The 23,465-nt window shown below is 37.0% G+C and overlaps 1 protein-coding gene across 2 annotated transcripts in view; it reads right to left on the bottom strand.

Annotated features, from left to right (window-relative positions):
* The window catches only part of ndst4 (N-deacetylase and N-sulfotransferase 4), a 149,355-nt gene that overhangs the window by 55,850 nt on the left and 70,040 nt on the right, over window positions 1-23,465 (bottom strand). For both annotated transcript variants that reach the window (XM_016994116.2, XM_062983498.1), the window contains exons 5-6: window positions 10,722-10,907; window positions 5,676-5,804 (exon numbers count right to left, since the gene is read on the bottom strand). In XM_016994116.2, coding sequence (XP_016849605.1) covers window positions 5,676-5,804; window positions 10,722-10,907 — 315 coding nt within the window. The remainder of the gene's footprint in view (window positions 1-5,675; window positions 5,805-10,721; window positions 10,908-23,465) is intronic.

A 23,465-nucleotide genomic window follows, 5' to 3' on the forward strand; every position in this document is an offset into this window, starting at 1 on the left:
GGGAGTTGCAGTTTTACAAAAATGTTAACCTTCTCTGCCAGAGAGTTCTGATGGTAATCAAACTATAAATCCTAGGATTCCACAGCATTGCGTCATGGTAATTAAAGTGGTGGTAAACTGCATTAATGCTACAATGTACTCTAAACTATAGATTAATTATTAAGCCCAAATGGAAAACGTTTGATCAATCATCTTTATTTTTGATTAATGAGACAGTAAAAGGCTGTCAAGAAAACTAAGTACATATATCAATTAATGCTATGAATGGCCAGAAAGAAGCCTCAAGAACAATAAAATTTCATGGCAATGCTCAAACTGTAATGAAATGAATTCAGTGTTATGCATATAAAAATATGGGTATGGCTACTGATGAAATTCACACACCTTCAAGGGAAAGTGTGAAATCCATTTCCATATACTTTTTCCTTTTCCTATCTCCAAGTCTACATAATTTCATTTTTTTTCCTGAATATTCTTTAGTAGGAGAAGCCAAACTTATCAACTTCTCGCTTTCAATCTTTCTCTGTTTTTTTTTTCAAATGAACACATTTATGGGCATATGCTTCTTTTAACTATATCATGTTATGTACATTTAGAATGCATTGTTTTTGTGCATATTTCAAATGTGCACATGTCGTTGAGCACACTTTTTATTTCTTTCATTAAACACATAGATGAGCAATGTACCATTTTCTGGCTAAAACAGGTGTCTTGTTCTGTGTTCAACCTGGGAGAGGCATAATTTATAATCTTTTCAAAAGAGGAACTGACTTTCTCAAACATTTCTACTGAAGAGGAGGTTTAATACACTTTAAGAGGGTAAGGCAACCAGCAGTGACAAAAGGGGTGGAAGAAGGAGATGAGATACATTTTCGTTAGTGAAAAGAAAGCATAGCTGGTGGAGGTCAGCAGCTCAGCAGGGCTTGAAATGAAATTTCAGAAAGGAGGTTGACAAAAGGAGGTTGTGGTGGAGGCTTCTTCTTTGGGGACTTTTAAGCAAAGGCTGGATGGACATTTGTCAGGGGTGCTTTGAATGCACTTTTCCTGCTTCTTGGCAAGGAGTTGGACTGGATGGCCCATGAGATCCCTTTCAACTCTATTATTCTATGATTCTATGAAATCAGTGCTGCTTTAAATGAAATTTTGAGTTAGAATTAGGGAGACAAAGTGATGGTGAACAAGAGGGGACTTATTCTCCTACAGAGAGCAATGGTATCAAATGATATTTAGGTTGTGGGCTCATTTGAGGCAATAAAACAACCCCACAAATGATGTAAGAACTATATTATGGGGATGATGATTAGATGCTGGTAGTGCATTTGTGGGGAAAGAACAGTGGCAGTTGCAGAAAGGCAAAATGGGAACCTTTTACCTTCTACAAAGATTGCTAGATTACAGTTGCTTTTGTTTCACCCAACTGACCTTTCTGGCCAGGGCTAATAGGAACTGGAGCTCAACAACATCTGGACAAACCCTGGTTTTCTGTCCTTGAATTAAAGACCTTCCTGGTTTAATTCTATTAGTCTTGGTAACTATGTGCATTAATTCTTAGGGCTTCTAAAGGTGGTCCTGAAAAAAGAACCATTTGGGAAGTAATAGAAAATATATAAAATCTAGAAAATTTAAATCTGGATGAAGTCATAGAAGGGATAAATGTTTTAAAATGAAAATATTACAAACTTTGAGAAAAGGTTGCAGCACTGGGTGATATAACAAGTTGACCTACAAGTGCAGTGAAACATTTGACTTACATCTGACTTCTAGTTACAAACAAGGAGGAGAAGTGAGAGGAAATATATTCCTAAGAAGGGAAATTCACTTATGTATGAATTATCATGGGGAAAGGTATCTCCACTGAAGCTTTATCACCAGGTCATGTTTCCATGAGAACACAAAATTTTCAAAATCTAATTGTCACAGGTACAGAAAGTGAGGTGAAAGTGAGCACATGCAATGGAACAAACACCACAGAGGTGTTAACTGTTCTCTATGATGCTATCCAAAACTAAAAAAAAGGCTGGAGTTACACATACAACCTTATCCCATGCAAGTTTCCTCCAGTTTTCTCTGTTTTTACACAGTGGCCACAGAGGCCACCCCAGGATGCATGGCCATTTCCGGTGGCCATCCGTGGGTATCCGTCTTGCCATTGAAGAAAAGGGAGGAAGAAGGGGGAAGTAGGAAGAAAACAAGAGAAGGACATGGGATGGCCAGCCATCCCTGAAGAAGGACCTTGCTGACATAATACTAGTCCCCACTCTTCCAAACACTTTCCCTCACTTCCCTATCATGGGATAACATCCTTAGAAATGTACCTGCTTTGACTTATTTACAAATTAACTTAAGAACAAACCTACAGAACCTGATTTGTTCATACTCAAGGACTGCACGTACCTCCCTGTTACTTGTTATTTTTGTATCAAAACCTGAGGAGACTGTGCCTTACTCCTGTTGCCTCAACCTCTCTTCAGCTTCAGTTTGTCAGACCTTCTATGCATGAAGAGCTACAAACCTAAAGTGATCCTCCATTATCCATGGAAAATCTCCATTTGAGCTGGAACCCTGATGTTCCAAATTTCCAAACCACACAGTGCCAATCCAGGCAGGCCTTTAACCCAAGATCTGTCTCATTTTTACTGGAGGCATCCAAACAATCTTCTGGTAAAAGCAAATTAATGGGAAGTAAACTCGGTTTTTGCCAGTTTACTCTGCATTAATTAAATACCTCATTAGATCCAGATCTTAGGGATCCCAAAGATGCAGGAGAGTGTGATAGGGTGTCTACTCCCTTTCCCCAGCCCCCAATTTACCCCCTAAAATTTACTGAAAATTATGTCTGAGGAGGAGGGTAGAGGGATTTTCCTTCTCATTCTTCACATCTCAGGCATCATTTCTCATGCCACAAGAATGTGAAGAGAGCTCCATAGTGGGCAGGGACCCTTTCCAATAAGTTTTAGAAAGGGGGCTTCGGGGTAGCTTCATGCTATCCCACTTTGAATTGGGATAGCACATAGCCACCCTGAGAGGGAAATCCTAGAGTTGGGGGGGGGGGCGGTGTGACTAGAACCCACGCCAAACCAAATTACTTTAACCCATTCCAGTGTTGACTTTACCTATGTGTGGAAGTGCCTATAGAGATTCTCTCTTTTCATAGAATCATAGAATAATAGAGCTGGAAGAGACCTCATGGGCCATCCAATCCAACCCCCTGCCAAGAAGCAGAGAATCGCATTCATGCTCATCATTGTCCCCATGGAGATAATGACATAAGTGATAGCAGTTCCATCACATATGTTAATACAATATTCTGAAATAATAAATTAATAGAATCTATATGTAGCTAGCTTAATATAGTGGTGCAAGTACTGGACCACAACTCTGGAAACCAGGGTTTGAATCCCGACTTCCTCATAGAAACCCATTAAATGTTTGGGACAAGGCCAACTCTCTAAGCCTCCAAGTAAGGCAAAGGCATAATCTCTTCTGACTCTTGCTAAGAAAATCCCATGATAAGTTGACCTTAGGGTCATCAAAAGGCAAAAATGGCTGTAAGGCACACAATAACAACAACATGCTACCAAAGAAAATTTTATTTTTAGTGGAAAGTTGATGAAATCTGTGGACAAATGAGTTTTTAGATAAGCATATTGAGCTTGTTTCATGTACATTAATGGAGAAGTTGTGCATGCTGATTTGGCATTTGTCTCAGAGTCATTATGAAATAAAGCAGTATTAACTGATTATGTTACTTATAAGAGAAGTTTGTTGATAATATTTGAATTTAGGGTAGCTTATCTTTGGCAGCAGGAAAAGACAGAAGAAATCAGGGCCTAGTAGTAGGATGGATGGTACCTCATTTACCCTGACAAGCTGCCTCTGTGCAATAGTAAATGGACCTATTAATATACAACTGTAAAACATGAACATGATAACAGACCGCAATACATTAGATTTATTTTTGCCTTAATTTGTTACCCACAATGGAAGAATACTTTAATACATTTCATTATATGGGCTGTTACTTTGGAGGTCATTTAGACAGATTCTGCAAAAGACCTAAATTAATTTGAGCTTTGTTTCTAATCCTGTAGGACTAATGACATTTTTTTAAGGATTGATTTGTTCCAATACAAAATGTATCCATTTAGGATGAAAGAGGTAGCACTTTTCCCAGAGTAGGAAAACTCTCAATCAGGTCTGGAAGACTTAACTACTTATTTAGCCGAAGCAATAGTTATAGCCAAGTATTATTGTTGGAAATGGTGTGAATTTTCACAGAGAATTTACAGTTCTGCTCCTGGGCAGAATTTTAATAAACTAAATCCAGGATCACATGCAAACATGAAATATTGGTGGTGTGCCATGGAGGCTAGGAGACAGAGCCACAAATCAGAAAATCCATGGCTTGAATGCCTTTCCATGAATTCACTAGGTTATTAAATATTAGATAAATTTGTCAGTTTTTCCTTCTCCAAATTTGTGTATGTTTTAATGAAATATGAATGAAATTAAATTCTCAACCATCCTAACTTTCCAGATCTAATTGATGATTGCTATTCCCAATGGAGAGAAATTGATCTTGTACAGTGCTTACCATATACCTGTTAACAATGTGGATTGTGTCACAAAAAGAGATTGCTATTCTAATCCAGAGTATGAAAACACAGCAATTCAAAACTAGAGCGTTATGATCAAAGCACACAATGTCCGTTGTTTAGAAGGATAAATGTGTTTTCCCTCTCAATGGTTTTCATTAATTCTTTTTGTTTAATGTATTGTAGAAGGCTTTCATGGCTGAAATCACTAGGGTGTTGTGTGGTTTTCAGGTTTTATGGCTGTATTCTAGCATGGAGGATCCTCTGAAGATGCCAGCCACGGATGCAGGTGAAACAAAAAAGGAGAAAATGCTGCTAGATCACAGCCATACAGCCTGGAAACCACAGAACATCCCACTTTTTTGTTCACTTGATTTTTTTTTTGGAAATATGGAATTTTATACCATTTTCTTTAAAAAAATCTCATCTATATATAGCTTATGGCAAAGCTCAGACAGACTTTAGTGTTCCATTCCCACAATTCACTTCTATCTAAAATATAAGGATAGTAATGCAGTAGGATATTACAGGATTTGCAATAAAGCACTGCATGTCCAATGTTTTGAATACTGTGTATAAATATATCATCACCATCATCATCATCATCATCATCATCATCATCATCATCATCATCAGTTTGTTTGATTACATATTGCAAGACAATGGAAGACCTTCTCACAGCGACACCAGAGGCAGTCCAAGTGGCCAGCTTTTGGTCAAAGCAAATATAGTATAATGCCAAGTTTTTTTTTTACTTTGTGTGATTTTTTTTAAAATTATAACTGTACCCTCAATTTGCTTTTGACACGATAGATAGATAAATAACTAAATCATCATCAGTTAATGTGCTCATTATGGAAGGCTGTATCTTTTCTTTAATGATATAGTACTTCATTCGCCAAAGTTTTTTTTAAGTATTGGTTACTGATCAGTAATCATTTTGAGTGGTAGGAATACATTTACTACCACACAAATGTTATTTTCAATTAGTATAAAAATAAAGATTGCAGTAGCCAAACCTCACACTTATTTTAACCTCACATAGAACTTTACTACCAATGTAAAACAAAAGGTACATACAGGGTTAAGAAGAATGGTAAGAAACAGTTCGCCTCCTCTGATACTTTTATCTAGTTCTTGAGGCCCTCCAGGATATTCTTTGTAAAAAATGGTATGGGTGAAAAGTCCACATGTCTGTCGAGGGAGTACCTGAGAAAGACAAAAATGGGGGGGTGGGGAGAAAGAACATCTATAGAGATTGATGTGTACATAAATGTCTGTACGTGTGTATGTCACTTTTGTGTGTTAGTTCTTTCAGTTCTTTCCAAGATCCCCTGATACCTGAACCTCTTGCTGCTTTTAGTCACAGTTTTTCTTTCCACCAGCTTATTGAGCGACTTATAACATTGTTGTGTACTTAATATGTTCTGTACTTCAGTTTCTCAAACTACTCTAGTATCAGACCTGGACTGATCCTCCAGCAAAAGATCCTTTTTAGAGTATTAAGTATAGCTTGCCATTGTATGAATGACCCTTCCTTAAAATGAATATAATAATAATAATAATAATAATAATAATAATAATAATAATAATAATAATAATAATAATAATTTTATTTTTGTATGTTGCCTCCATTTCCCCAATGGGTACTCGGAGCGGCTCACACTGGGGTAAGCCCAATACAGTCATATACTATCATAAAATCAACAGTTAAGACATCAAACAATGCATTTAAAAACAAATTAAACAAGTCATAGTTTAAAATAGACATAATTAAAATATTAAACAATCATTATGATAAAATTTATCATAATGATAAAGTTTTAGGGCTACAATATGTATTTGTTTATATAGATAAATGAATCCATTAAGATAATTCTGCATTAGCTAAAATGGCCTCAGATACTGTATTACTATTCTGCTAATCGTACTGAAGGGTGATGATCAATTCATGATTCAAGTTTTATATATTTTATGTAAGATTGTGCAGCAGTTAATTAAAACTTCATATCTTGTTTCCATTGCCACTTTTATTAACACTTTAACTATTGAATTGTTTACATGAGATAAGTTTGCGTTGTTGTATGCAAAAGCCCGGTTGGTTATTGAAGAATATTGAAGAATAAACTTGACATTTAAAACCTATTTAATTTATTTGTAGCTGAAAGGGGCAAAGGGGAGGGAGCAAAGTGATGAAGATCAAGCTGAAGCCAGTTGTATACCTTGGGACAATCCCCATAGCCTTCCCTTGGGCAAAGCACCTGAACCCAGAGGGTAGTCCCAACATTTGCCCGTGTCCCTTAATTGAAAGTAAGTCTTGGGTACTCTCATCCAAGTTCCATAAATTCCAAGTGAGAGATAAATTCCAAGTTTCCTTAAGGGTATACTTCTTCAAATCCCCAAGTTGCATTACCCGTGAAGTCTGTTTGAGAGATATACTTTACACCAAAATGGATGCAAACTTGAACATTGAACTCAAATTTTCCCTCCATAGCCTGCCAAGTAGTTACCTGTTTATAGACATCACTCTATCCAATCATCAATGTTCCCAGGTACAGTATGGGATGGGCAAAAAACCACATGTCAAGAAGAGAAAGCTCCTACCCAGTCCTGAGGACAGGAAGATGGACTGTGTTTAAAAGAGAAGGATGTCAAGGTTGATCATGCCTTAAATAGCCTACATGTTCTGTCCCATCACAAGCAGTTTTTCTGGTGCTGGCACCTAACATAAAGCCTTCTGGTCTCTATCCATGGAGGCCATCAATGTGATATTCTTCCTGCAGCATATTTGATGTGCTGTTTGGATATGTAGTAGTATCTTTATATTAGCATCTTTGGCATCCACTGGGGTTTGGTTCCATCGCTACTCCTCATGGATATAAAAATCCTTTGGATAGTCCCATTATATACATTGATGTAGTAACATGGTGCTGGTTACATAAAATGTGAAGGATCAAGATTTGCTTTTTGGAATTTTAAAATTATTTTCAAGCTGTAGATGGTAAAATCTGTAGATGCAGAATCCAGAGATATAGAGGGCCAACTATATCTCCCTATGTTTTATGTCTTATATCTGACAATTTATGGTATTAGCCGCCCTGGGCCCCTTTGGGAGAGGGGGTGGGCTATAAATAAATTATTATTATTATTATTATTATTATTATTATTATTATTATTATTATTATTATTATTATTAGGAACATCACATAATCAACACTCTGAACATCCTGTCAAGGGTCTCTTTTGAACATGTCTTGAATTCGAGTGAATGGTAAAGTATTTTATACTTATTTTGCACAGGTTGCCATTTGAATACAGATCTAGACACGTTTCATTATTTTTGAATGTATATTTTCTGATTGTATATTATATTGTTTGTGTCCAATAATTAATAAAATAATTTCAAAAAAAGGTCTCTTTTGCATTTTCATTCTCCAAAAATGTAAATAGTAATTTTAAAAACTTATCACCTTGGCCCTTACCATTTCTTCAAGCAAACACAAAATGGCACCACAAGTGATCACTGATGTGCAGATAATTCTCACCTAAACTCACATGTGAAGAAAATCCTCTTTATAGCCAATCCCCAAGTTACAAACATCTGACTTACAAACAACTCATAGTTAATAATGAGGGTGCGACAACAGGAAGAGAAATCTATCCCTAGGAAGGGAAATTCATTCCTGAAAGAGTTATGGGGAAAAGGCATCTCTATCACCAATCCTTGTTTCCATGACAAGCCACATTTTTCAAAATCTAATTATCACAGGGACAGAAAGTGAGGTGAAATCTTCTGAACAGGCAGCAAAACAAACACCATAGAGATGTCAAGCTTTCCCTGTGCAATCCAAAGCGTATATATATATATATATATATATATATATATATATATATACTGTTCCACTTAAAAGGTACCTGTTCTGACTTACACATTCAACTTAAGAACAAACCCACAGAACCTTATTGTTGTTGTTGTTGTTGTTGTTGTTGTTGTTGTTGTTGTTGTATGACACAGCAAACAAGATAGATATGCTGGATTTCATATCACAAAATCACAAGTCGAACACTTCCCAAGTGTCTAGGACTGTGTGATGTATTTTCGGATGATGCATGCAAATCCCAGTAGGGTGGCCTTTTGCAGTTGACAGATCGTAATTTTGTCAATGTCTATTGTTTCCAAATTCCGGCTGAGATCTTTTAGCACGGCACCCAGTGTGCCCATCACCACCGGGACCACCTGCACTGGTTCCTGCCAGAGTCTTTGAAGTTCAATCTTGAGGTCCTGATAGCGGCTGAGTTTTTCCTGTTGTTTTTCGTCAATGCGACTGTCACCTGGGATGGCGACATCAATGATCCAAACCTTTTTCTTTTCCACAACTGTGATGTCTGGTGTGTTGTGTTATTATTATTATTATTATTATTGGTTTATTTGTACATAACAGCAGAGCACACATGCATATTAGGTCCAAGTGTCTGGGATTTGTCTCTGAATATTGGGCTCTTCCCAAGGGCCTAGGAAATTAGAGGCATTTTCGCAGAATGTGCGCAGTTCCAAGAAGTGCTGCCTTCTGCAGCATGTGGATTGATGTTCTGTCCAAATTAAGGCTTTTCCAGTGTGTTTCAAGGTTTCTTGGAATGCCTCCAAGCAAACAAACCACTATTAGTACCACTTTTGCTCTCTTTTGCCATAGTCATCCAATTTCAATTTGTAAATCCTTGTGTTTCGTGATTTTTTCCAGTTCTTTGTCCTCTGTTCTACTGTCTCCTGGTATTGCAATGTCTATAACAAAAACATGTTTCTTTTCCACAACTGTTATATCTGGTGTGTTATTTTCCACAACCGTTATATCTGGTGTGTTTATTATCATTATTATCATTAAGTTTATTTATACCCTGCTTTATCTTTCCTGAAGGAGACTCAAAGTGGCTTACAATTTTCTTGTTTCTAACTTGGGGACTGCCTGTATACCCGCTGAGGGCTTAGGGCCACCTTACATTGAAAACCTTCCTTCACATGAAATGTTCTTAAAAATTAGTATATGTCAGGGGTGGGAAGTTACTGACCTACACTTCCAATGATCTCTCTCCATTGATCATAGTGGCTAAAACTGATCAGGGTTGGCAGTCCATTAACATTTGGAGAGCTATTTCCTTACCTATAGAGTCTTTATCAATTTTCATTTCAAAAAGCAATCAATTAGTGTCAAAAATAAATGTTTAAAATAATGAAATCCATGTAAGACCAGCTCCAATAAAATCTAACTAGAGCTAACATCTACAACCAAGTTCTATATTGATGCAGTGCAGCCTTTTGTAAATGTTTCTAATTCCCATCTGCTGAAATTTCCTTGACATTTCCTTTGGAGATAATGTTCATCTGTGCCTTTTGTGCCAATCTGTTCTATCTCTCTGCTTTGGTTGTTACAGCTGCCAACTAGCCAGAGCTTTTTTTTTTGTCTCAGTGGTGGGCCAAGTTAATTTTACATAGTTACGACCTTGGACTAAGAGTATTGACCTCATGCCATGAAAATATAAACAGCTGTCATCTCTTTGTAGTGGCTGGGTATAGCTGCTCTTCTGCTGTGGCGACTGAAGGTTTTGCCACATCACTCACAATGAATTGGCATGGATAAATTAGGAGGCCATCTGAGTTTGTTGAAAACATGTAAGAAACATATTGTAATCCTAGACAGAGGTGCAACCCAGCAGAATTAGTGGAGCATGCTCTTATGTATTGTCTGAAGGTTCAATTGCAGCAAGTATTGAATTACATTTAAGGTACTATAAATAAAGATTAGTAATTTTTCCCATCATGAGATATTTGCAAATTGATTCACTTATCCCCATGGAAAATGTTTTTTTTATTTATCTACTACAAAATCTTGCCACTTGGATATCATCTCCAAGTGCCACCCTGTCAGCTTCCAGTAAATAGAGAGAAACTCGGACTTCAGCTGTTATAAGAGATTGTAATTGAATGTTCAGTTTAAGGCTAGCACAATTTCTTAAATGTACCTTGTCAATGGTGTTTGTTAAATTTCACTTTTAAATCTCCAAGTAATATGAGAAAAAGCTTTGCTTTAGCCATGTTTGCAGAGATTATGAGGCAATGGAAATGCAATGTACCATGATGCCATTGTGGATGAAGCCCCGTCTGTACCGTGCAGGTTTCAGATGAGGGTACTCTTCAGTGCTGGTGACTTTAATATCCCAGATTTTCTTCCAGGCTTCATAGAGCTGAATATGAACAGGATATACACCAGAATGGTGAGGAGCCACTGCATAGCCCATGTCTGTTGGAATACCATGTTCCTGGAGTGTGGGAAGAGAAAGACAAAAAAAGCAACTTTGAGGTATATACAAGGGCTAGCTTGTGTACACACCATTTCATTCTGTATTTATTGGTTTTAGGATTGTAGGGATGGTTCTACCATGAGTCTGAAACACAAAGCAGTATGTTTTTTGTCCTTCAGGTATTGACCACACCTGGCTGATACAGGTCTCCATGGCAACTGTCTAGTGGCCTCTTGGGGTTAAAGCTAGATCTTTCCTGCTCGTTTCTAAGCTGTCGATCAGGTTGCTTGGTTGCCTTATGTGAGTGCAGCAATTTTACTGTATTTGCTCTTGGAGAGCCTTGCCCTATAGGTTTTTGAAGGTTTTCCTCAGAAAGGTGGGGCAGAAGTGAATAAATAATAAATAATAAATAAAATATTCCTGACTATGTAGTCAGTGTGAAGTTCAGACTAAAAACACAAGCACTTCAAGTCCTGGGTAGCCTGGTTCTAAACGTACTATTTGAAGTTCTATAGGATAATGGAACTTACTTTGAACTAAGCGTATTTGGGAAAGTATGAAATCTTTCAATATGAAAATATAGTGAATCTGTGTACCTCCCCATCTCCAGTTCTGTATATTATCTGCTTTCAAATGGAAGTAAAGCAACAAATATGGTGCTGGGAGCCAAATGTGATCTTCATGCAGCTTCCTAACCAGGAAAATTCAACAAAAGGGAAAATGAGCAATACAAGATCCACATATCCCTGCTGTCCATGGCAAATTGAAATAACATCATCAAAACTTCCATTCACTTTGGTCATCTCAGCTTGAGTCGGCCAAGTCAAGCAGGAGCAAACAGATAACAGTGGGAAAACACTATTCCTTTCTATTCTTTCCCCCCTTTTCTCTTTCTCTAACTGCAAAGAAGCAGTTAACAATTCACTTTGCTGGTGAAGTAATAGGATGAAAGTTGTTGTGATCAGTGATAGAGTAAAAATTGTGTATTGTGAAAGGGTTCAGTGAGAATTTAGCACAATACATTTATGAGGCAGGCTAAAATAGACAAAGAGAAAGAGATCCCTCATCTGTCCCTTCATTCTTGGCTATTAGTGGCAGGAAATTGTTGTATTCAATGTGGTACACTTGTTTACGCAAGTATAATAACCAACCCAGAGCCCCTGGTGGTTCAGTGGATTAAACTGCTGAGCAGCTGAACTTGCTGACTGAAAGGTCGGCAGTTCAAATCCAGGAAGTGGGGTGAGCTCCCGCTTTTGTCCCCAGCTTCTGCCAACCTAGCAGTTCGAAAACATGCAAATATGAGTAGATCAATAGGTATCGCTCCAACAGGAAGGTAACGGCACTACATGCCGTCATGCCAACCACATCACCTTGGAGGTGTGTACGGACAATGCTGGCTCTTCAGCTTAGAAATGGAGATGAGCACCAACCACTAGAGTTGGACATGACTCGACTTAATGTCAGGTGGAAACCTTTACCTTTACCTAATAACCAACACAATAGTAATGGTGAATAGTAGAAAGCTGATATATCTAAAGTAGAAGCAAACAAACACATTATTGGCAGTGGTAATGTCTATATTTCTCTTTCTTTGTGGGGAAAAGTGGGGAAAAGTTGTCAAGCAGAAAAGGTGTTAATTACAAGTTATCTTGAAATTGGCAATTAAAATAGTTGCCATACTCTCTGAGTTGTAAGATACATGTTGAAGATTCACAGGACTCTGCAACAAGGTTTTTATAGGGAAGAAATAGATCCTTAACTGACTGAACAAACAAAACAACTCCATTTATATATTGGTTAATGTCAGCAGGATAAAATCAAAGGCAGTAGAGAGAAGGTAACATATTATTGAAAGGAAATTTAATATCCTTTTCCTCTTATAGTTGCTGGAGAGGATATTCAATATATAACAAATTTGTGAGCTTTTTTTAAAAGCTTTATACTCCATATAGAAAATGTAAAACAAGCAACAGATATTTGATAATCAATCAATGGAGGATGGGGACTACCTAGTTTACATAGTTATTTTGAGGCCTGGCTATTAACGAGATTGATAGAGTTAGATATTGATGATTCAAAAAGATGGGCCAGAATCAAGAAAACAATAAATGGTTGGAACCACTGTCTGTGTCTGAAGAGTAGGTTAGACAGTAAGGTTATAAAAGAAATTGAAGAGGGTCTAATTATCTCCTCCATGGAGTGTTGGAAAAACTGGCAAAATAAATTCCCAATAATATATATATTCTCCCAATAGGGATATTAGATAATAAAAATGAACAGATATTCAGCAAAATGACAAAAAATTTAAAGCAAAGTGGAATGAGGTTGATTGGTGACCTCTTAAACACAAATGGTACAGGTTAAAGATTGGGATATGATAAAAGACAAATGTGGACAAAGCAATTGGCTGCTATGGAATAGTTTGAAACACTGGATTATAGAGTGGAGGAGAAAGGAAAGTCCAGAAACAGATTTTGACCAGATATTAAAATGGAAATTAGAGAAGGAGAAAGGCTTGATGGGTTTCATTTATAAGAAAATAGTTGAAAAAACAATATAAACTGAAACAAACCTTAGTTGAGATATGGAAAGAGGATTTAAACTGCAATGAGTCAGACATTGAGCACTGGATTAATTCAATTAAGAAAATTAAACATATTAGGACCAGAGAAACACAACAGAAAATATTGACCAAATGGTACAGAACCCCACTTAAATAAGCTCATATAACTAAATCATTGTCCAAACTGTGTTGGCACAAATGCAGCAAAAATGGCTCTTTTATGCATATGTGGTGGGACTGTGAAAAGATAAAAAAAAATAATAAAATAAAGAAAGAGATGGAAGAACTATTAGGGCAAAAATTAGAGTTGAATAAAAGGGCATTTTTATTCATAAAACTGAGGTCAAGAGCCGCACTAACAAATGGACATATATCAGAAAACATATGATAGAAGCGGCCCAAGAAACTGTAACCTTGGACTGGAAAAATTGGAATTTTAAAAATGCTTTAAATATTTAGCAGACTGTATGCTCCAGGATTATATTTTTGAAAGGGGGATGAAATACAGAACAGGTTGTAAGAAGAATTGGGACTTGAAATGGGGAACTCTGATAGCTAGAGTAAAAGGAAAAAGAAAATATAAGGAACCAATTCACACTCTCTTCACAATCGATCAATTCAAATAATACTTGAAGATACAACTGTTCCTAGTTGGTGGGGGTGAAAGGGGAGGAAAAGAAAAACTGTTAGACACAAGTGGTTGATAAGGATGGAACTGAGATTGGTAAGGTTAAGTAAATAAGATACATTATATTGAGTGAAAATGTAAGTGGAATTTCATAATTGAGATTTGTATTACTCAACTTGTGGCTACAATTAATAATTTTTTAAAAAGAAAATAAATCACTATAGTTCCTCTCCCCCCTAAAGCCAAAGGCAATATTTTTACACTAAGTGATCCATCTTCAGTAGAATTTTCAAATGGTACATTGCCCAAGTTCTGTTCTAAGTCAAAGTCACAGTCTCCTACAGTTTCACAAGTGCTGAAAGTGTAACATTTGTCTCTTCAAAGTGACTGGTTCATTCTTAGCACTTTGGGTGTTAGACTTGGTGATAGGCTAATGTAAAAATGTTCTGTTATAGATCTTCTTGCAAAAAGGAAATAGTACAGTTTTATTTAAACAGTGTCACCTTGATGGTCTTAGCATTTCAGGACAGGAGACTGAATGAACAATTGGGGCCCTTCAAACAGTCCTGCTATACAAATTATATGATCATTTTCACAATCCCCCCCAAAAAGAGAAGTTTTCATGGACTGAACATTTCTTTATATGGAGATCCAAGATGGTGATGACTACTGTTTTGCCCTCACACTAACTATTTATTTGGAAGGCATCTGTGATGCAGGGAACAGATTGAATGCTACAGATTTGAAGTAAAAACAACAATTTATTAAATAAGAGATCTCAAACTTTCTCTCCTCAAGAGTTTTATTGATAGTCTTTGTGAGGGGAGTTAAAGTCTTTGAAATAACTACAGTTCTGACTGGATGTCATTTTAATATGGTTTCAATTGGATCTCGATCTGTTATATCTCCAACATGGCTTTACTTTAGGTCTTTAGTTTTACGTAGCCTTGATGTCATTTCTATGACTGGTGTGGCTTCAATGTGACTGACTTGTGTGGCTTTGATGTGATGTTCTATTTTGTGGTTCTTCCACCTTCCTTACTTCTAATACTACACTGCCTGACTCCTCAAGGAGACAGAAGGGTTTTGGCTGAGGCTCCACCCATGAGAGGAGTCTTAAAGGGACAGCGTGAGGGAGGTTTCAAACATGAGGAGGAAGAGGCTATCTTGACTAACCCCACAAACTATATATAAAACATTAATGTCCTCTAACTAAATGAGGGCTTAACAGGAGTAAAAAGTGAGAAATCTTGTGGAGGCATGACAACTACTATCCTGCCAGGAGTGTGAAAGGGCAATTTTAACACCCCCCCTGATCAAATAGTCAGATGTATTGGAGGATAGAGCATCACCCAAGACTATCCAGCAGCTGTTGGGAAGCTCATTATTACTTAATCATTTGAACGATTATTTATAATGGATAGGTATATATTTTTACAGTTTTTAATACTGTGTTTTACTGTTATTGTTGTTGTCTGAATCTGGCATTGAATTATTGCCATAGTTTGTAAGCTGCCCTGAGAAGGGCGGGGTATAAGTGCAGTAAATAATAAAAAAATCATGCTCAAAAAATTCCTCATTATCTTGCCCAGATGCAAACAATTTTTTCTTGTTGTTATTCTCACATGTGAGAATGCAATGAGCAAAAAATGTACATCCCTAATTAGTAATGCCAAAAATTGCTATGGACCATGTAAGTAAGAGATGGTGGAAAACACATTAATTTGCCCATATGCCTATATTTTATTGGCAGCTTAAATCCTGAGCTTGATTTAAACCAAATCTAGTCTGGACTCCACGTGAAAATAGTATTCAGTTTCAGTACCCATTCATGGAAAATATTACACAGTAATGCATAGAATGTTTTCCTTCCCTTTCTTTTACTATCAAGTATGTCCAGTAAGCCCATTCATAATGGAAGAAAATTGACACCTTTCATCCTCCAGAGGAAACTAGAGATGGAGCAAAAAATGGCAGTACAAGAATAAAGTCAGAGCAAAATTGGCAAATCAGCACTCTGGATTAATACCAAAAAAAGAAAAAAATGTGGGGCTATAATGCATATGCTTGTCAGTGGAGCATAAAAAATAAGCCTGATATCCTCCTGCATTTTTAATTGTGGTGTGGTCTGCAAAACAAACAAACAAGGAAGCAAAAAACCAGCAAGTGATGCTTTTCAAAACAAAAGCATTCAATGTGCTTCAATTGCTAATGCCTAATAAAAAACGTCCCTATTTTCTGATAGAACATTGTCCCTGTTTTTATCTTTGGGAAGAAAAAAATCCCAAGTGCAGTGGAACTAATTTCAATATAAGTGTACATATATTTATAGACCAAGAATAGGCAACTTGTCACTCTCCAGTGTTGTTGGAATCCAACTCTTTTCAAGTCCTGGTCAGTATGAGAGGTGAAAGAAGGTCAGATGTTGCCTACCCTTGCTTTAACTATTATTACTTAGCCTTAATTGAAAGATTACTACCAGAACACACTTTAATCAAAGACTACAATTCTATGCACGGTAGGGATTTGCTTGTTTAAATTATTCACTCCCACAAAGGAGAAGAGTAATTTAGACAAATTTCTTCTTACAGGAGGAAATATTTTCAAAAATGGTGCAGCTCTAAATGTTCCTGCAAGGAGGAGACATATTGTGAATATTTCAAAAAGTCCCCCTCCCACCCATCTTTTTCCTGCCTCACTGTGTGGGGGCTAGGTGGAGAGCCATGGTTCAGCTGAGAAAACAGTCAAGCAAGTAGGATCCCCTGGTGATAGCTATGATAGCCACTGACAGACAAGACTCACTCATCTATTTCCTTTTCCCCTCTTGCCAGCACAACTATATAGATGGGGAGGAAAGAGAAGGGAAGAGGATAATAATAATAATAATAATAATAATAATAATAATAATAATAATTTATTTATATTCCACACTAACTCCCTGAGGGTTCTCGGGATCATTTGCTGATAGTAATGATAACTGTTGATAGATAAACCTTCAGTTATCCCTCTGTTCCTTCATATAGTGAGCAGTGGGAGAGGATAGTGCCAACTGAGTTAGGAGGAAGATGGATAACACAACAAATGATGGATGAGCATTGTTTAGCTGTCCTCCCTGGAGACACAACCATACAGTGGCTGGTAGGAAATGATAGAAGGAGGTGAGTACCCATAAAAAGCTAACAGCAGTTGACAAATGAGCCTTTCCCACCTATCCCCTTGCCTCCTGGAAGATGAGACAAAGTGGAACCAATAGTTTTACTCATTAGTAGGTGTGATGCATTAATTTCTGTGTTTGATTATAACATAGAAAAATTGTGAAATTCAAATGTGTGAAAAAAAATCTCTTTGAAGAGGTATCTAGTCAACCTCTAGTAGAAAGCTACATTTTTGAAAAATCATAAACATTTGGGAGATCAGTGTTCTTCAAGTTCCTTATCAACCATTACCATTTGGACAGCATACTGAGGCACTGCATTCCAGAATGGACCTGTACTGGCATATATCTTTATGGAACAGCCACATCTTCCCAAAAAGCCCCTTTCTGTTGTGACTGCTGTCTGTTTCAGCACAGCAAGCCCTCTGATTCCACAAATTTAAGTGAAATAAAATAGTTTTTGTCCTCTGTTGACATAACAAGGCTATACAAAGAAGGCTATATCCCTGCTGAATTGCTTTAGGTCTTGTCATAAGAAGACAGAGGTTATATGTTGGTTCTTAGCACTTTCTAAACTGTCACCTTGCTGAATTAAAACATTTACATAAGCTCTTATCTACTTTTAGTGCTGGGACATTTTTTTTTCTCTAGGATTATTGTTCAGGCAGACTGAGACTTTCCCTAGGAGATTATTTTTTCACCTTATGTCAGCTTAATGAATTATTTTATTTTTGTAACATTAGCTTTCTTTGGGGAGGGGATGGGGGTCAGGTGAATTTTTTGCTTTGTGGAATATACTAACAATCCATCCAGTTGTCAATTTTAGTATTTCAAGGTATTACATTTTTATCCTGCTGTGCTCAGTTGAAGACTACAATTTTTTTCTGAGTAAACTGTTAGTAGTGGTGTTGGAACTTTTGGCATGTCTAAATTCTGGGCACGATCCACTTTTAACTCAAATCAATAGGGACAAAAATCAATACTTATCCACCAAATGTTTTTCAAGGATGACCTCATTATGCATAGTTATAAGAAAGAGGGTTGGCACCTAGAGATCATGCAAGGCAAATAAGAGTACAGGGTAAAGCTCTTATTTCCATAAGCATCTTTCTATTTTGAAAGATATGGAGGAATTTCCCATCATTTTGCTCTTGATATATTACGACCTTGTCAAATGAGGCTAAAATTAGCAGCATATGCCGATTTATCCCTGGTCACCCATGGAGCCATCAAGCTACCATCATACAACGTTATGCCGGCTCCGTGGGTGAAGAAGAACAGAAATGGTGCACTGCCGCTGCCATGGCAACATGGGAAGCTTCCCATGTTGCCATTGATTTTAATGGGATGAAGCCACGTGCACCATGCTTCCCTTTATGGGATCAGAGGAGCAAAGTGATGCAGAGCAAGGGATGGTGGCTTCCCCATTGCCCTGCAGCGAAGCGAAGCAACGTTTGCCTTTTTTGGCGACCATGCGACAAGGTAGTGTGACTAAAACAGTGTATATGTGTGTATGTGTTTCTATGTGGGTAAAAAAAGAGAGAGGGAGAATATACACATTTGGTTCCCCACATTTGTGGGGTAAACCCTTATGGATTTGATTGCTTCTGAATTAATATGATTATTTGCAGATTACTTAATAGATTAGTATGGTTTCTCTAGGAATCTCTAGACCTTCCAGTACAACCTTATGGCCAACCTCTGTCAGACATTGACCACAGAGTTGTGCTGGCAAATCTACAGATTCATAGATAATTGTTCTGTTAGGGGAAAAAAGCAATTAACGTATCTACTCTATATGACCAGCCAGAAAATAATTAGAGGCCCTTAGATTTGCTGTTAAAGAGTCATTCTAGGCCTCATTCTCAGTCTGTGCTGCTGCTGAAAAATGTCACTGAAGGAGGGCTAAATACTGCTCTTATCTTCTCTACAGTTTTTTAATTCCCTCTCTTTGTAGTTTCCTCAGTCTTTTCTTCTCTCCTCTCCATTTTCAATTCTCCAACATCCCAGAATTTCTTAAGAAACCCATCTCAGAATTCTTACAGCCTAATTTCTTGAGATAGCCCAGGATCAAATATCTTTCCAGGAATTGCTTCTTTCAGGTTTCACCATAATAATTCAGAGAAAACAGCCTGGTGGTAGAGAAAATATCAGCAACCCCTCGGCAAGAGGTTTTATAATGTGCACTCAAACATCTGTTTGGTGGCCTAGGAGGTCAACTCATTCATTAAACATCTTGTCCATGTTGCAATTTGTGTTTCAGGAAAGAGAGGTTAATTCAGATGTTAAATTCTTGGTCTTGTCTATGGTGTTTGCCTGTTATAAACAAATTTACATATTGGAGGTAGATATGTCTTAAGTTTTTACACCAATGATAAATACACATGATTTGGGTCTAGGGTCTACTTTTCTATGGTTGAAAGTGTTCACTCACAGAATATGGCTTCAACTGATATAGACTCCTTCTCTTTTGTGCAGCACAGTTCACCCCATTCAATGGAATCCCACAAATATACAGCATTACAATGTTTCCTCACTTATTGCTGGGGTTAGGTTCCAGGACCACCCGCAATAAGTGAAAATTCACGAAGTAGGGATGCTATATTTATTTTAATATTTATACATTATTTTAGTAGTTATACACTATTTTAAGTCTTTATCAACCAATCGTGTATTGATAAATTGCTTCCTTGTCCTCCCGTTGCCGCTTGGGCGCATTTTCTCTCCCTTTCGCTCCTCTTTCCTCCCTTCCGTAGGCTGTAAATTGAATTTTTTATTATTTATAATAGTATTTTAAAGTTTATTGAAAAACAACGAAACAGCGAATCCGCGAAAAGTGAACCACAAAGTAGTGAGGGAACACTGTACCAGAGTTAAAGAAATTATCCTGGGGAAATGGTGGTGGGAAAGTTCTCACCCCAGATGTAAATACAGTAGCTTTAAATATGTACCCCAGCATCTGCTTAGCTTACCTTTTGCAAGCATCATTTTAGCTTAGCATCCAGAATTATGACCCTCTTAGCAACAAATGTTTGCAAGAAATTTTATACTGTTGTAAGTACAGTGTGATAAACCATGGCTACTGAAAAAGCAATACTAAAATGGCACGTTAAAGATACCAATTTTCTTTGTAGAGCATGGTACAAACAATCTTGGAGTAAGTTCAGATGTTAGCCCAATCTGTTTTCAAGTTAAAAATTAGCTTTGTCAATATTTAACCAGAAGCATCTCCCTTTCCTTCTCTCTCTCACTTCAGCTATCACTTTCTGACATGCCTTTCAGTTTAGCAATTGCTATTTTGGAAATGTAGGCTCCTGGGTATCTTCAAGGGTAATTTGGAGGATCAGAGCATGAGGCCAGACTCATTAGAGAATGAGGTCTGTGGCTCCAGATAAGATTAAAAAGAAGGTGCAATGAATTGATGGGAAACATTGATTCAGAATACTGCCAAAGGCTCCTCTATAGAGCTCAATTCAGTTTGTTTCAGCCACTGGCCATAACAAAAAGCTATCAACAAAACAGAAAAATAGGAAAAGTCATTCAATCAATACATATTCTGCCATACCTACCCTGTTTCCCTGAAAATAAGACAGGGTCTTATATTAATTTTTGCTCTCAAAGATGCACTATGTCTTATTTTCAGGGGAAGTCTTATTTTTTCATGAAGAAGAGCTCACATTTATTGTTGAACAACAAAATGAACATTTATTATATACTGTAAAGTAATTGTCATCACAAACCAGCATAACCAGGCAAACTGTGAATCCTATCAAGAATTTCTTGTTACTACCATTATTTCCATGTTCAACAATCTATGGTACCTCTTGCAATTTCGGTTTCACAAGGTTTCCACGCTGATTTCTCTCTATTCTAGTTTCAATGTAGCCATGAATGATGAATAATATAATATACTATAATAATAATATGATAATATAATAATAATATAATGATATACAATATATTAATTAGATAATATAATAATAGGATATAATAATAATAGAATATGATAATAATATGGTATTAATAGGATAATATAATAATGGGATATAATAACAGAATAGCATAATAATATAATAATAATAGGATAATATAATAGAATAATAGAATGGAATAGAATGATATAAAATATATTAATAGGATAATATAAAATGGAATATAATAATAAAAGAATATGCTAATAATGATAAAATAATAATATGATAATATAATTGAATAATAGTATAGAATATAATGATATAAAATATATTAATAGGATAATATAAAATGGAATATAATAATAACAGAATAATAATATAATAATATGAAAATATAATAGAATAATAGAATAATAATATAATGATATAATAATAATAGAAAAATATAATATAATGATATAAAATATATTAATAGGATAATATAATAATGGGATATAATAATAGTAACAGAATATGATGATAATAATATGGCAATAGAATAATAGTATAAAATAATCAGTTTCATGGCATAGGATAGGAATAAGGATGAGAGGAGAATCCCAATGCGTCCTGTACCTTTAAGAAACTGAAAAAGCAGGACGAGTGGAAAGCCCTCTTCCTTCCCTCCCTCCTTCCCTTGCCCTGGCTCCAGGAGCCAATCAGAAGCCTTGGGGGCGAAGCGAGCATGGCCAGGAAGCATGGCCTTGTCTCCGGAGGAAGAAACGGCAGCGCAGCAGCAGCCACGGAGGCTGGAGGGCAGGCAAGGCAAGGCCAGCAAGCACTTTCTCTCCCTCCCTCCCTCCCTCCGGTGTGTATGAGGAGTGCTGCTTTAGCCCTGCAGCCATGCTTCCCAATGGAAGCCTTAGTTGCTAGGTCTTACTTTCAGGGGAGGCCTTATATTTGGAAATCCCCCCAAACCCCTGCTAGGTCTTATTCTTTGGGGAGGTCTTATTTTCGGGGAAACACGGTATTAATATGCCTAACAAAGACAGAGGATGTTTCAGTTGGGAGCTGTCCAGTTTCACTAAGATCTTAAAACAGGGTATCCATGGATTCTGTATCCACAGATTGCACCATCCATGGCTTTAAAATGGATAGTGCTTTCCTAAAAGCAAAACCAGGTTATGCTATTTTGAGGAATACTTTTCTGGTCATACCATTGTATATAATGGGACTTGAGTATCCATGGATTTTAGTATCCACTGGGGTCCATAGGAAGGGAAATCTCTGGAATCTCTATGCTTATTTCCTTTGTTTAAAAAACAGAACCCCACTCAAAATATTGGAGTGCCTTTTCTGTGTGCTATGTTTCTTAAAATGTAAAAATACCAATACTATACAGGAATTGTCTCAAAATTTTTTAAAAATCTTGATGAGAAACAAAGTAGTGTTGTTTTTATTATCAAACAATTTCTAGACAAGAAGGGGAAAATCTTGTTGCATAACAATGTACTTAGATGGGCTGAACATACTGGTGGGCTTCTGAAAAATGAAATGGAATCAACACTGCCAGATCTTTACAAACCAAGCCCTCAAAATGTCAACTATGTTGACATTCCTTACATTGTAAAGATGCAAAAGATCCAGACCTAATTGGAGGAACATTTGCAAGCAGTGGTAGTCAATGTGACATAACAAGGAGTCACCATTTTCTTCCCCAGGGAATTGCATTTTCCCCAGTAGCCCTCACAGTATTTTGTAGATTCAGGAAGAGGCAAGCAATCAATGGCTGGGAGATTATCTGAACTCTTCCTGAGTTGAAGGCCTGGATTCACTCTGCTTAGGAAGTTCTTATCCGTAGCTCCAAGCTCCTTCAGGCAGTTGGATTTTCACTGCTTTCTCCACTACCCATACTCTCTCTATCCAATATTGCTTCTTCTTTATTTTGTTACAACTTAGGAGCAGTGTCAGTGTGGCATGGAGTAAAATCTGGTTCTTTCAGGGAAAAAACTGCCTTGGGGGACTCTCAAGGGACTTTGACAATAATGATACCCAGGATTAGGCCCCTTTCAGGGGCATGGACCTCCTTCACCCCCAGGTGCACCTAGGTGGCTTTCTTTGCTGACATCACTTGGTGGTTTCTTGGCATCATGTCATGAGGTTGGGTTTGATCATATGGCAACATGCTGGATCTGTGCCTTGTGCCCTGCCAACTCTGCATAGTTGCGTAAATTTATGGCCTTGTTTACTTTCAATGCTGTAGTTGCAAGTATGGTTTTTCCAAACTTCTTCTATCATGTGTTATCTTCTTGCCACTATCTTAGCAAATATAGTTGTT

The sequence above is a fragment of the Anolis carolinensis genome, chromosome 5 (genome assembly GCF_035594765.1).
Source record: "Anolis carolinensis isolate JA03-04 chromosome 5, rAnoCar3.1.pri, whole genome shotgun sequence".
In the NCBI taxonomy this organism is placed as follows: Eukaryota; Metazoa; Chordata; class Lepidosauria; order Squamata; family Dactyloidae; genus Anolis; species Anolis carolinensis.